The sequence below is a fragment of the Nymphaea colorata genome, chromosome 2, assembly GCF_008831285.2.
Source record: "Nymphaea colorata isolate Beijing-Zhang1983 chromosome 2, ASM883128v2, whole genome shotgun sequence".
NCBI classification, from domain to species: Eukaryota; Viridiplantae; Streptophyta; class Magnoliopsida; order Nymphaeales; family Nymphaeaceae; genus Nymphaea; species Nymphaea colorata.
The window spans coordinates 1,370,768-1,386,917 of NC_045139.1; the positions used below are offsets into that span (position 1 = coordinate 1,370,768).

General features: G+C 38.6%; 2 protein-coding genes across 4 annotated transcripts in view; one reads left to right on the forward strand and one right to left on the reverse strand.

Moving 5' to 3' along the window:
* The first annotated feature begins 2,361 nt into the window (after window positions 1-2,361).
* Window positions 2,362-2,784, forward strand: LOC116249063 (uncharacterized). The gene has a single exon (XM_031622178.1). It carries the CDS (start codon window positions 2,362-2,364, stop codon window positions 2,782-2,784), a length of 423 nt encoding a protein of 140 aa, XP_031478038.1.
* A 1,385-nt stretch (window positions 2,785-4,169) lies between these two features.
* LOC116248648 (uncharacterized) overlaps window positions 4,170-16,150 on the reverse strand; it is a 51,296-nt gene continuing 39,315 nt past the window's right edge. The window contains exons 1-2 of one of the 3 annotated variants that reach the window (XM_050076001.1): window positions 14,659-15,070; window positions 4,170-4,398 (exon numbers count right to left, since the gene is read on the reverse strand). In XM_050076001.1, the coding sequence (XP_049931958.1) occupies window positions 4,255-4,398; window positions 14,659-14,937 (423 nt within the window). In that variant the 5' untranslated portion in view covers window positions 14,938-15,070 and the 3' untranslated portion in view covers window positions 4,170-4,254. Of the gene's footprint in view, window positions 4,756-14,658; window positions 15,071-16,150 lie in introns of those variants that run through there. The other 2 variants (XM_050076002.1, XM_031621556.2) reach the window with 2 other exon arrangements.

Here is a 16,150-nt window from a genome sequence, read left to right on the forward strand (position 1 = left end):
TTCTTCATACACATTTATTTTAATCAAAACCATGTGAATATCACTTTCTCAACCCAAAACTTTGATAGTTACCCTTTTGGGTGTTCATGCTGCATAAAAGAAGACCATGTGAGTAACTTGTTTTTAATAGGATCAAAACTAGCTACCAAGATATCATTTGGATCAACTTTGTACATCTAAAAAGTCAAAAGCAGAAATGATATTCACATGGTTTCTGATTAATGTATATATTTTTTTCCGGTGATATCCGCAAAGGTCAAACACACGGCCGTCGTTGGCGCGGCAAAAAATGCTAAAACTTCTCGAGCAACCCACCTTATTTTAGTAGCTTGCACAGGGGGTTGACGTTCACGGTAATCACTGCAGAATCGGATTCAGAAAATGTATGATTGTAGTTACTGTTTCCATGCATGGTGTGGCCAAGAAATGACAAAGGTAGGTGCAGCGTGCGCTAGTCAGTTGGATGCAATAAATATTTCAACTGGGCGTGGTTATCTTAATTGCCTATCTGGTGATGGATAAACAACATCCACCCAACTACCTGGGAATCGCAAACTTGGGAAGCTCAACTGCCTTACTTTATTTGGCTAACTAAATTGATCTGCTGCAGCTTGATCACAACTTAAGACTTTGTTGGTGGAGAGAGAGAGAGAGAGAGAGAGTTGTAATCGCCATGCATGGACCAGTACGTTTCTTATAAGCGCAATTGCTTTAAGCCAATTGAAGTTAGGCTGGACCGCCTCATTAAATGCAATTACTTGTTCAATGCAGGCAAAAGAATTGACTAAGCCATGTGGGTAGCTAACATGGGTAGCATCTACTGCGATTGTTTAAGTTGGTAGACAATTCATGCATTCAGGACTCTCAAGCATCGTCTTTACTGAACAATATTGTGGCCTTAATATCTTCATCAACTAATTTGGCAAACGCAAACTATCAGAGACCCGTGTCTGTATACCTTGAAAGTGATTGGTACATTTCACCTGACTAAGAAAGGGTTCAATCAAATAACAATTTAGAAATGAAACCACATTAATTATGAATGCAAAGACTAAGAGCCGACTATATATTAGGCTGATAACATGATAACCTATCTCCTTCTGATTTCCAAGGAATTAATACATTTCTGAAAATGGCCGTGCATCGCAGGTTGCTTTCAGAAAAATTGTGAAGGCGTTGTGGGTCAATACTGTATGACCAAAAGGCCCATGCTAATTGCTGACATTCGTAAAGAACTTAGTATCATTTTTAGAAAGCTAAGTCATAAAAACTTAATATCATTTTAAGAAAGCTAAGTCATAAAAACTTAGTATCATTTTTAGAAAGCCAAGTCATAAAAACGTAATATATATAACAAACAAACACTCCCGATCATCCCGCTTAAACTAATAACGAGTATATATATATATATATATATATATATATATATATATATATATATATATATATATATATATATATTATTAAAATATGTGAGTGTAGTCAAAATTTTTATTTAGAACAAGTTTTTAATCCAAACATAACAAATGTCATCTATTGGGTTTGTTTAGTAAAAATCAGCTTTTGAGTTGCTTAAGTGCAGCATGGATGTTAAAATTTCTCTGGTTATCATCGACAGCTGAAAATGCATGAGATTTTTGTGCTAAAAAAATGTATACAATTTCTTGTAAGAAACACAACTTCTCTTAAGCAGCTTCGTGCATGGATTTTGTCTCTTAATTTCCTGTTGCTCTTCCCTTCAAAATGGCTTAATTTTTATGTCTGTAACAGTTGTTATTGTATTAATGGCCGCCATCATTTCAGCGCGACTGCAAGAAATAGAATTTGTGCATTAATTCCTACAAATTGAATCGCAGTCACGGGCCAACCACCACAATGCTGAAAGTTTGTTCTGAAAGCTACTGCAAGCCAACGATGGTGGTTGATAAGGGGAGAGATACTATCATGTCACAGTGCTATCCTCTTCTCACGTGGGACTCAAAACAGAGCATGACCTTTAATTCGTGTGCTCTTACGACTCGCTACGACGCTACCGTGCACCCATGCAGCTCACTGGGTCATCAAAATTTATGGGCAGATATTCGAACATGGCAACTTGACCGGCGGCGGCTGGAGGAGGGAGAGAGCATGAAGAGGAATTGAGATGGGCCATGTGGAGCACACACTTCAACATGATCGGGGGGAGAGAGAGAGGGAGAGATTAAGATAGAGAAAGCAGACATGGGTGGTAATTGCTATAAATATGCTTGGGAGCTTGCCAATTCCTTCACCCAAAAAAAAAAAAAAATAGTTCACGTATCCAGAGAGAGGAGAGAAAAGAGAAAGAGAGAGGAGAGAAAAGAGAAGAGAGACAGAGAGAGAATGGTTTCTCAAGTGGTTGATTCCATGAGAGAGAGAGCTGAGATCATTGTTGGAGAGATTGAGTGCCAAAAGAAGGCAATCCAACTCCTTAATGAGTTCAGCATCCCCGGGGGACTCCTCCCTCTAGACAACATAGTAGAAGTTGGTATAGTCCGATCTGAAGGCTTCATATGGCTCCGGCAGAAGAAGAAGAAGGACCATTACTTCGAGCAGATTAGCAGGAGTGTCTCCTTCGCAGCAGAAATCACTGCATTCATTGAGCCTCGACGGATGAAGAAGGTAACTGGTGTGAAGGCAAAGGAGCTCCTTCTCTGGATTGGGGTCTCGGAGATGTTGGTGGACAATTCAAATGCGGGGAATATCCAGTTTAAGACACATACTGGGATTTCCCGTTCATTTCCTGTTTCAGCTTTTGTAAACTGAAAAGATGAGAAAAAAATAAAATTTAAGTAGTCAAGAAAAACATGATGCCATTTTGCATTCATACCGTTTTCTCTTTTCTTATGAATATGTGTCTGGCTCTTCATCATAAGACATGAAGACGCTTCATATTCCGATCCGGATTTAGTTTGAGTTGATGATACCACCATTGCACTGAAGTCTAGGAAGGAAACTATTTGCTATCGAGGAATTCTCAAAATTTTATAAGATTGGTTCCACGTTTTCTTCAATCAATTGTTTTTTCCCCATCTAATCCTTTTATCTTGGGTTAGATTTTTTCCTTATACCCTGGTTTTGTACAACCTTAAGTAATTCATAGTTGCTGCTTCAGGCATGATGCATTTGGAAGATTTGACAAGGCCACGTTCAGCATACTATAAAGAGATGACAATGAAAGTTAACATGATTTTCTTGGGCTTGGTGCATTGAATATTATTAGAAAAGTCACATCACCAACGATTTGAACTTGCGGCTTCCAATTAATCGAATAAAACTAAGAGGAAATGCAACTTATTCATGGCAAGGTTGAGCGTGTATCCTGAGCTAGATCAGCTGCTAACAATGAAACGTAACAGTGCAAGTAGGCAAGACAAAAACAAGTTAATGAAACAGGGCCAAAACTAGGTGCCCTGGCTGTTGAATTTCACTGTTTGTATAAGAAAATTTGTTACAGATGAATGGCTGAGATGAAAGAATGCCAAATTATAGCTATACTGCATTCCAGAATGTTCTAACTTCTACTTAATCCCTACTGAGAACACATTATGTACATAAATTACATGACTTGATTCGTTGGTAGACAGACAGTGACGGAACAGAGTGCAAAGACGAGAGTGGGAGATGATGTACAGCAGATTTGGTGCTGAAATTAAACCACAAACCCAATTCTGACACTTTCACACACAAAACTCTGGTGACAAGCATGATTCTTCTAGCTCTGTGAAGTCTCTCTTGAAGGTTCTTAAGACCTTCCTCACTCCTCTAATTATAACATAGGTGAACAGAGCATTTCCCTCTTCATCTCTGTTATTTCCTCCCTTTACAGAGTACTTTCATTTCATAGATTCTGTCAGATATTTGCTTAAAGAGGCGCTCAATAAGGCTATTCTGCTCATTGTCGCTGCTTTCTAGAGATCCAGCAAGGAAAAAGTGGCGAGGCGCAAAATCAAGGGCGTACCTCGCAGTGGTGGCCTCACCCACTAAGTATTGCGTTTTATGATGCTAGCTTTGGGCAGTTCGTCTTCTCTCAGGCTTTTTGCTTGTCTTTCCGTTCATAATCTGTTTCCTGCTAGAAATGTCTTTCTTTCTCTCTTTCTTCGGAAGAGGAAATAAGTCGTTGATTTGAAGATTGAATTCGAATAAGCGTGTAAAAGAGAATGAATTGACCAAAATGCATTACATGATTATCAGTTGACATCAATCTCAAATTGAAGTATTCAACAATTATTTATTTTATAGCAGAAATGCTGATACAGGGAAGGATCGGGAAATCCCAGTGTGTGTCTTAAACTGGACATTCCCGCAATTGGAGTTATCCACCAACATCTCAGAAACCCCAATCCAGAGAAGGAGCTCCTTTGCCTTCACTCCAGTCACCTTCTTCATCCGACGAGGCTCAATGAATGCCGTGACTTCTGCAGCAAATGAAACACTCCGACCAATTTGCTCAAAGTAATGGTCCTTCTTCTTCGTCTGTCGGATCCATATGAAGCCTTCAGACCGGACTAACCCGATCTCGACTATGTTGTCGAGAGGGAGGAGTCCTCTGGGGATATTGAACTCATCAAGGAGCTGGATGGCTTTCTTTTGACACTCTATCTCACCTACACAGATTTCTGCCCTCTCTCTCATTGGTTCGAACACTTGAGAAACCATCTCTGATCTCTCTGTTTCTCTCTGCTAGCTTTCTCTCTGTGTTTGTTTTTTTGTGCGTTGGTGAACAAATCGATGGATGATGAAACCGTCTCCCAGTGTGCCATATTTATATGCATCTCTCTCTCTTAACAGATAAGTTGGCTGGGTAGATTCTTGTAAGCAGCCATGTGAAAGTTGTATATAACAATTTAATGCTGCATCGTCCAAAAAAAACAGCTGAAAGGGACCATAACTGATGAATCTTCACATAGAAGCATGTTAGAGATTCAACTCGCTCAATTGAATAGGTTGGCCAAATTGTGGGGTTGGACATGAGATGGCACATGGACTAGTCAATTGTTCTTGTAACATCTACCCACTCACCAATCACTGTCAAGTTGTGATGGCCGAATAGGCAACCATATAAGTTAACACATGGCCCTGCCTCTCTCTCTCTCTCTAAACCAAATTCTGGAAAACTTGAAGCCCATCTTCAAACTGTCTTTTCATTGAACCCAGTTATGTATATGCTTGATTGGTTTTCTAACAAGGTTTTTGGAAATGTAAAATCTAGGTTTTGCCTGTTTGGGTGGCAACCGAGAACCAGTTCTTCACTTTATGCATCCTAGTTTTTGCTTGGAGTGTAAAACAGGCTTTCTAGGAATTTAACAAGCCGTTGAAAAACCTTGTACAAATCCCATCCACAGGTTCAAATTTGAGAAGCACAAAGAAATTGTTTGTTTAACTCACTGTTGAGATTTGAACTATATCTATATGTGTAGCTTTATAGTCTTTTAGAAAATCAGATACTTGAGTCAATATTACTTTTCATAAAAGAGGAGATCAATTTTACTTTGCATCTGTACTTAGATATTGGGATTTACTGGGCTTTCACCTCAAAGTTTTAGGCTGTGAAAGAGGCAACTGCAGGTGCATGCACGTCAATACTAGGTAGCTTCTCCATTGTTAAAAAAGATACATGTACTACTGGAAATTATATTACAGCTAAACACTCAAGCAACCAAGCGTCTAATCCAGCATAGTTGTAGCAGTACATGGAAAACTACAAAAAAGGGACAAACAATTGGCCTACAAACTGAAATGTTGATGGATTTTGTTTAATTAAGCGCAACTGCCTGAATGAAATTTTCGGCAATTTAATGCTGCTATTTGAATGCATAATTCTGTCCATTGTGGAAGCCACTACTCTTTGGACGTGAAGAAGAGGGTAATTGTTAGTAATTTGGTGGGGATCATAACCACAAATATTGACCACAAGGGGTTGTGGTGCACTGTGTGGCAAGGCAATCCACTTCAAAGGGGTCCAAGGTTCAAATCCGATGGTTGCTGTCATGACCTAGTGTGCTCATCTTTTGGACTGTAATAGGTCTCGACGCAAGCTTTGTGAACCCTGGAGGTTATGGGCACAGAAAAGAGGCAATTGCCTATCTTTGGGGTGGTGGAGATGAACCACTAACCCTAAATTTCATTATTAAAAATGATTTCTTTGAGCTCTTTTACAAAGATCTTCTTTAGACCTCAAGAATAAATTCTTAAACCAATTTATTTTGGTGTCAAAATGCTCAAAAGAAAAAATACTTAACTAAAATTTTGAGAATTATGAACAGAATGTTGTTCAATAGGTGTGTGGATGAATCAAGCTTCACTCCTAATTTTCTTATCCTTAGATTGTAAGTCACATCCATATGAGCAAGTGCATAGCAATCTGAATTCTAAGATGTTGATTGACCAAAAGTGTGCATTGAACTTGATCCATTCCTCATTAAATGGTCGGCAACCAAACCACCAAAAATGCTGTTCTTTGACCAATCCAAGAATGGCTGCCCTTGCTTGTAGATACTTATCTGTGCAAAAAGTTATGATGAACCAAAATGCAAAAGTGATGCTTGAATAAAATGTAACTTGCTCGATCAAGATTGAAGTAACTTTTTTCACAAACTACTTATTGTCATCAATCTGTTTGGAATATTACATCTAATGTGATAAATCTGTGAGCTGCTACCCATGTTAATTGAACAGATCATTATAGTTGTTTCAGTTGCCTCTGCTGATCACATGATCAGTTTGACACATGAAAAAGATTGCTGAAATGGTCTTGCTTTGAATCTAGTCAACAGTCACTGCGTTATGTAAGATTAATTGGATACTAGTAGTCAGTGTCAGTTTCAATCACTTAGAATTTTCCCTCCAAAGCTTGATCTTAGCTGCCGGCTTTTTTGCATTATGACTTGGTTTTGTATAGATTCAAGTACTTCTTGGCGGCTATACTAAGCATATTGATGTTGTTGGAAGATTTGACAAGGTCATGTGCAACATGTAGACCTAGAAGGATGATGATGACAGTTAGCAAGATTTGCTTTGCCTTGTTGCCTTTGATTATTAGGTGAGTCTCACTTCATGAAGGATGACCATTCTGCCAGCAAAGGTTTGAAAGCACTTGATGCAATGAACAGGCATCGCCGATTGAAATGTACTCACATTAATTGTACACAGCTGGGGTTATGTGTTGTAACCAAGGTCAGGGAAGGGGTTCACTATCATCAAAATTCAGTGAGAGAATCCCAACTATGGTTGTGAATGAGATGAACAAAGTAGGCTTTGATGCAGTTTTGCCTGTTGCTCCCACAACCTGGTCTAAGCTCAATCTGTAAATGAATTAAGTAAAGCCACGTTTGAGCTTTCTTATTTGCACTTTGAATTGATTAAAGACTCAGGAGATTCCAAGATTATCGAATCAAGTTAATCCCATGTGGAGATATCTGTAAGCATTTGAAACTGAAGAAATAAAGATAAGAGGAGGTTAAGCTTGATAACCTATCACGAGTTCAAATTTCATATTAGTCTCAAATTATGTTTTAAAGAAAATATTTGGAGAAAATTATGCAAATCTCCTCTAATTCAAGCTTCATAGTTTGCCAGAGACATTTACTTTTCATTTGTTGTGACAAGGATATAAGTTGGTTATCTCTCCCCTCGCTGATTCTCTGTAATAAGCTGTTAATGAGTTTTATATATTCAGAGTTCGATAATGAAAAGAATGTGAGATTTTCTGCTCGGCCTCACATCCATGGGATCTGCTTTTTTTTGCCTTTGCCCTGTTCTACTCTGCTCTTCTCTGGTTCTCACAAAACTTATTGAATGAATCTCTAGATAATTTATGTAGAAAAACTACCATTTCAAAGCCAAAAGCACTGTTGAACATCTAACCCATCACTTGCACAAGAAACAGTTGCTCCAATTAATTGTCTTACTTTAAGGTTTAAAAAACTCTGTTATGAATATTTTAGTTACTAAAACAAGCCTAAACAAGCTGAAGCAAGACTAGTACCTGCCATTTAATGAATTACAACAAGCTTTTAAGATGAGTACAAGCAGTGGTCAGCTCGGCTTGTTTCCGAGCCCCAGCTTTAACTGCAAATTGCTACTTGAATGTACTGAATTAATGACTTTATTTTACTTATACTCAACTACCTGAGCACCCCAAACTTGAATGCAGTTCCCTTAACATGGCACAATTGATGAGTAACTTGCCTGACATTGCCGACTCCATTATATTATTTTGAATAAATAGGAGAGACAGAGGAAGAGTTAGAGTAAATGCGAGCGTCATGTAGATGAATTGACATGATGATAATGGCACTAGCTATCTATGGGCACGGAGTGATGGAGACACTGCAACTCTGTAAAATGCAGCATAGATGGAATTAACTAGGGCATGCGCCATACAAACACAAATTTTTAAGCACTGCACCTGCAGTTTGATGATTGTCAAGACACTTTCATACGCATAGCATTCTTAGTTCCTGGTCAGTCTTCACTGCATTTTTGTGGGGAGGTAACCAGGCGACTTTTCTTCAAAACTTAGCAAAGTGATGAAATGGTTTATTGATTTTTCCCTGGGTCGACACTAAGCAGAAGATCCTTATTAAGTTAATCAAACTGATAACTCTCTGTCCTTGGCAGAGCGAAGATTCTGCGCCATTTTGCTTTAATATGAGAGAACGCTAGTTTTGGACATTCATATGGTAAGAACTAGCCATAATGTTCTCTCGCTCTCTTTCTCTCTCTCTCCCTTTCTCGATATATATATATATATATATTTATATGCTCGGTTATCTAAAGCATGTTAAACTTCATAAAGAACTTGAAAGAAAATCAAGCACAAGGAGGGCAGACGAAGTTGCAGTATATATATATATATATATATATATATATATAAAGCATGTTAAGCTTCATGAAGAACTTGAAAAGAAAATCAAGCACAACGAGGGCAGACGAAGTTGCAGTGGTATATATAAACAGAGGATATGCATGGTTATCTAAACTAAAGCATGTTAAACTTCATGAAGAACTTGAAAAGAAAATCAAGCACGAGGAGGGCAGACGAAGTTGCAGTGGTTCGCCATTAATATCTACCGCGACTTTTTTTCACTTGAGACGTTTGGCCTCCGACAATTGGTGCCCTCATGTCTTTTCCCCAAGCATTCAGATCGGCCTCTAACAAAAGGACACTAGAAATTTTCATTCAATTTGGAGCTTCCTTTTTAACTAAGGGATTTTGTGTACTCTCTCTCTCTCTCACCCCCCACTCATTGTCTCTTCTCACTCTCTAAATTAATTAATTTCATTAAGCAGATGAAGTGTATCGATTGCTTTCATATATAGACAGGTTTTTCCACCAAAAAAAGAAAACCATTTAGAATGAACGTGAAAGATCATGAAAATGCATGCATGTGACATGGGATACATGTGGTGCTTGAATAGGTTGGCCAACTTGAAACGATTGCACGAGATGACCCATGCTATCTGCACATGGCCTACCCACTGTACTTAGTTCTCAAATTCTTCTTTTGTCCGATGCCCATGCATGCTTACAAACCTGGTTAGGTGCACCATATTGGTGCATGATTTTTTGTGCGTTAATATGGTTAATGATTAAAATATCTTTAATTCACACTGAAAAACAAAACTTTTGGTAGAGACAAGATTGAAAATAGAAAAAGTAAAAGCAATGAAGGACATTTTTTATTAAATTACCAAGATGTCCTTCCCTCCTTTACTACGTGCACACGTAACTTTCTCTCAATTATATATACATAACTTTGTTCTCCCCCTCACTCCGTTTCTTTCTCTTTCTACATGCATACATACATGCATGCATACATCTATACCTACATACATGTAACAAAAATAAATCCTTATGCAAGATAAGCATTTGGATACATCCAAATGCTCGAAAAGCGATTAATGAATTAATAGAAAAAAAAATAAAAGCACCAAAACATAAGATGCGTTGCTGCTTGCAGTCATCTATGAACATCTAAAAGCTTCTAAGGAGCACCATCACCTACATTAATGAGATGTCACATTTCCACCATTTATTTTGGGTGGTTCAATTCCATGCAACGTTCTCATTTAGTTTAGCCTGAAATTAATTCCATGCATGGGTGCATCATCTATGGTGTGACCATTAATTGACAAGGGCAGGGGCAACATGAGACAATCAGTTGGATGCAATTAATATTTCAACTAGGCATTGTTATCTTAATTACCTATCTCGTCATGGATAATCAGCATCCACCCAACTACCTGGGAATCGCAAACTTGGGAAGCTCCACCGTCTTACTTTATTTGGCTAACTAAATTGACCTGCTGCAGCTTGATCACAACTTCAGACTTTGTTGGGTGAGAGAGAGAGAGAGAGAGAGAGAGAGAGAGAGAGAAAAGAGAGTTGTAATTGTCATGCATGGACCAGTACCTTACTTATAAGCGCAATTGCTTTAAGCCAATTGAAGTTAGGCTGGACCGCCTCACTAAATGCAATTACTTGTTCAATGCAGGCAAAAGAATTGACTGAGCCATGTGGGTAGCTAACATGGGTAGCATCTATTGCGATAGTTTAAGTTGGTAGACAATTCATGCATTCAGGACTCTTAAGCATCGTCTTTACTGAACAATATTGTGGCCTTAATGTCTTCATCAACTAATTTGGCAAACGCAAATTATCAGAGACCCATGTCTGTATACCTTGAAAGTGATTGGTACATTTCACCTGACTAAGAAAGGGTTCAATCAAATAACAATTTAGAAATGAAACCGCATTAATTATGAATGCAAAGACTAAGAGCCGACTATATATTAGGCTGATAACATGATAACCTATCTCCTTCTGATTTCCAAGGAATTAATACATTTCTGAAAATGGGCGTGCATCGCAGGTTGCTTTCAGAAAAATTGTGAAGGTGTTATGGGTCATATACTGTATGACCAAAAAGCCCATGCTAATTGCTGAAATTCGTAAAGAACTTAATATCATTTTTAGAAAGCTAAGTCATAAAAACGTAATATATATAATAAACAAACACTTCCGATCATCCCGCTTAAACTAATAACGAGTATATATATACATACATATATATATATTAAAATATGTGAGTGTAGTCAAGTCAAAATTTTTATTTAGAACAAGTTTTTAATCCAAACATAACAAATGTCATCCATTGGGTTTGTTTAGTAAAAATCAGCTTTTGAGTTGCTCAAGTGCAGCGTGGATGTTAAAATTTCAATCTGGTTATTATCGACAGCTGAAGATGCATCAGATTTTTTGAGCTAAAAAAATGTATACAATTTTCTGTAAGAAACACAACTTCCCGTAAGCAGCTTCGTGCATGGATTTTGTCTCTTAATTTCCTGTTGCTTTTCCCTCCAAAATGGCTTATTTTTTATGTCTGTAACCGTTGTTGTTGCGTTAATGGCCGCCATCATTCCAGAACGACTGCAAGAATTCGTGCATTAATTGTTACAAATTCAATCGCAGTCACGGGCCAACCAAGACGATGCTGAAAGTTTGTTCTGAAAGCTACTGCGTGCCGAAGATGGTGGTTGATAAGGGGAGAGATATTATCATGTCACAGTGCTATCCACTTCTCACGTGGGATTCAAAACAGTGCATGACCTTTAATTCGTGTGCTCTACAACTTGCTACCTTGCACCCATGCATCTCAGTGCATGTCACAGTGTCTTCTTGTGAATCGTTTGATGAACATAAGATGCCAATCTGTCTCATCCTTTTACTGACAGGTGCATTGGAAGTTGGAGCCAAATACTTGGTCCGTTCATGTATGAACAACAATTGCATGGTTAGCTTTAATTCTTTAACAGAAAAACGAAAATCCCACTCATTATACACTTTTCTGTAGCAAACACAACTTCCCTTAAGCAGTTTCGCGCAGTCCCCTTAAGAAACACAACTCAAAAGTTATTTTAATTTCCTGTTGCTTTCCCTCCCAATCTGACTTAATTTTTATGTTTGCAACCGTTGCTGTTGTATTATATGGCTGCCATGATTCCAGCGCGACTGCAAGAATTTGTGCATTAATTCCTACAAATTGAATCGCAGTCACGGGCCAACCAACACGATGCTGAAAGTTTGTTCTGAAAGCTACTGCATGCCGAAGATGGTGGTTGATAAGGGGAGAGAGATTATCATGTCACAGTGCTATCCTCTTCTCACGTGGGATTCAAAACAGTGCATGACCTTTAATTCGTGTAATCTACAACCTGCTACCTTGCACCCATGCATCTCACTGGGTAATCAAAATTAATGGGTAGAGATATTCGAACATGGCAACTTGACTGGCGGCGTTCGGAAGAGAAAGTGAGTACGCAGAGCAATTGAGATGGGCCATGTGCAGCAGCTAGAAAATTGCTTTGGCATCTTGTTAGTTGAATGTCAATGAAAGCAACTGATACACTTCAACATGACCAGGGGGAGAGAGTGAGAGAGATATGGGTAGAAGGCAGACCATGGTTGCTATAAATAGGCTTAGGAGCTCCCAATTTCTTCACCAAATCAAAGAGTTAGTTCACTTATCTGGAGAGAGTGAGAGAAAGAGGAACAGAGAGACAGAAAGAATGGTTTCTCAAGTGATTGATTCCATGAGAGAGAGAGCTGAGATCTTTGTTGGAGAGATTGAGTGCCAAAAGAAGGCAATCCAAGTCCTTCATGAGTTCAGTATCCCAGGGGGACTCCTCCCTCTAGACAATATAGTAGAAATTGGTATAGTCCGATCTGAAGGCTTCATATGGCTCCGGCAGAGGAAGAAGAAGGACCATTACTTCGAGCAGATTAGCAGGAGTGTCTCGTTTGCAGCAGAAATCACTGCGTTCATTGAGCCTCGACGGATGAAGAAGGTGACTGGTGTGAAGGCAAAGGAGCTCCTTCTCTGGATTGGGGTCTCTGAGATGTTGGTGGACAACTCAAAATCCGGGAATATCCAGTTTAAAACACATACTGGCATTTCCCGATCATTTCCTGTTTCAGCTTTTGTAAACTGAAAAGATGATGGGCATTGGACAACTCAAATTCGGGAATACCCAGTTTAAAGCACATACTAGGATTTCCCGATCATTTTCTGTTTCAGCTTTTGTAAACTGAAAAGACGAGAAAAAAAATGAAATTTAAGTAGTCAAGAAAAACATGATGCCCTTTTGCATTCATACCTTTTTCTCTGTTCTTATGAATGTGTGTCTAGCTCTTCGTCATAAGACATGAAGACGGTTCATATTCCGATTCCGATTGAGTTTGAGTTGATGATACTACCATTGCACCAAAGTCTAGAAAGAAAACTATTTGCTGTTAATTCTTGAGGAATTCTCAAAATTTTATAAGATTGGTTCAACGTTTTTTTTCAATCAATTGTTTTTTCCCTCTCTAATCCTTTTACCAGGTTAGGTTTTTTCCTTATACCCTGGTTTTGTACAACCATTAATACTTCATAGTTGCTACTTTAGGCATGATGGCATTGGAAGATTTGACACGGCCATGTTCAGCATACTATAAAGAGATGACAATGAAAGTTAACATGGTTTTCTTGGGCTTGATGCTTTGAATATTATTAAAGAGTCTCACATCGCCAACGATTTGAAGTTGCGGCTTCCAATTAATCGAATAAAACTAAGAGGAATTCTAACTTATTCATCGCAAGGTTGAGCTTATATCCCGAGCAAGATCAGCTGCTAAGAATGAAACGTAACAGAGCAATTAGGCAAGGCCAAAACGAGAAGCCCTGGCTGTTGAATTTCGCTGCTTGTATAAGAAAATTTGTTACAGATGAATGGCTGAGATGAAAGAATGACAAATTATAGCTATACTGCATTCTAGAATGTTCTAACTTCTACTTGATCCCTACTGAGAACACATTATGTACATAATGTACATAACTTGATTCGTTAGTAGACAGACAGTGACGGAACAGAGTGCCAAGACGAGAGTGGGAGATGATGCACCGCAGATTTGGGGCTGAAGTTAAACCAGAAACCCAATTCTAACACTTTCACACACAACACATATTTTCCTTTTTTTTTGTATGCAACTCAAAAACTCTGGCGACAAGCATGATTCTTCTAGCTCTGTGCAGTCTCTCTTGAAGGTGACCTTCCTTACTCCTCTAATGATACATAGGTGAACAGAGCATCTCTCTCTTTATCTCTGTTATTTTCTCTCTTTACATAGTACTTTCATTTCATAGATTCTGTCAGATATTTGCTTAAAGAGGCGCACAATAAGGCTATTCTGCTCATTGGCTTTTTGCTTGTCTTGCCGTTTATAATCTCTTTCCTGCTAGAAATGTCTTTTTTTTTCCACTAGAAATGTATTTTTTTTCTCTTTTTTCTGAAGAGGAAATAAGTTGTTGATTTGAAGATTGAATTCGAAATCTTTCGGCAGAGAAAGGCTTGATGCGTATAAGCATGTAAAAGAAAATGAATTGACCAAAATGCATTACATGATCACCAGTTGACCTCTATCTGTAATTGAAGTATTCGACAATTATTTATTTATAGCAAAAATGCTGATACAGGGAAGGATCGGGAAATCCCAGTGTGTGTCTTAAACTGGACATTCCCGCAATTGGAGTTATCCACCAACATCTCAGCAACCCCAATCCAGAGAAGGAGCTCCTTTGCCTTCACTCCAGTCACCTTCTTCATCCGTCGAGGCTCAATGAATGCCGTGACTTCTGCAGCAAAAGAAACACTCCGACCAATTTGCTCAAAATAATGGTCCTTCTTCTTCTTCTGTCGGATCCATATGAAGCCCTCAGATCTGACTAACCCGATCTCGACTATGTTGTCGAGAGGGAGGAGTCCTCTGGGGATATTGAACTCATCAAGGAGCTGGATGGCTCTCTTTTGACACTCTATCTCACCTACACAGATTTCTGCCCTCTTTCTCATTGATTCGAACACTTGAGAAACCATTCTCACTATTTGCCTCTCTCTGCTAGCTGAAGCTCTCTCTGTTCGTTTTTTGTGCGTTGGTGAACTAATAGATGGATGATGAAACTGTCTCCCAGTGTGCCATATTTATATGCGTCTCTCTCTCTCTCTTAGCAGACAAGTTGGGCTCCGTAGATCTTTGTAAGCAGCCATGTGAGTTGTATATAACAATTTAGTGCTGCATCGTCCAAAAAAAGCAGCTGAAAGGGACCACAAGTGATGAATCTTCAGATATAAGCATGTTAGAGGTTCAGCTCGCTCAATTGAATAGGTTGGCCAAATTGTGGAGTTGGACATAAGATGGCACATGGACTAGCCAATTGTTCTTCTAACATCCATTCACTCACCAATCACTGTCAAGTTGTAATGGCTGAATAGGCAACCATGTAAGTTAACACATGGCCCTGTTGCCTCTCTCTCTCTGTCTCTCTCTCTAAACCAAACTCTGGAAACCTTGTAGTCCATCTTCAAACTGTCTTTTCACTGAACTCAGTTATGTATATGCTTAATTCGTTTTCTAACAAGGTTTCTGGAAATGTAAAAACTAGGTTTTGCCTGTTTGGATGGCAATTGAGAACCAGTTCTTCACTTCATGCATCCTAGTTTTTGCTTGGAGTGTCAAAACAGGCTTTCTAGGAATTTAACGAGCCGTTGTCCACCTGAAAGAAAAAGTTCCAGTCTGAAAAAACTGTCTATTCTGAAAAACCTTGTACAAATCCCATCCACAGGTTCAAATTTGAGAAGCACAAAGAAATTGTTTGTTTAACTCACTGTTAAGGTTTGATCTGTAAACATATTTTTATGTGTATATGTGTAGCTTTATAGTCTTAGAAATCAGACACTTGAGTCAATTTTATAACTCTTGGCATAAAAGAGGAGATCTGTACTTAGATATTGGGATTTAATGGGCCTTCACCTCAAAGTTTTAGGCTGTGAAAGAGGCAACTGCAGGTGCATGCACGTCAATGCTACCTAGCTTCTCCATTGTTAAAAAAGATACATGTACTTCTGGAAATTATATTACAGCTAAACACTCAAGCAACCAAGCGTCTAATCCAGCACAGTTGTAGCAGTACATGGAAAACTACAAAATGGGACAAACAAGTGGAACTAAAATGTTGATGGATTTTGTTTAATTAAGCGCAACTGCCCGCATGAACATTTGGACAATTTAATGCTGCTATTAGAATGTATA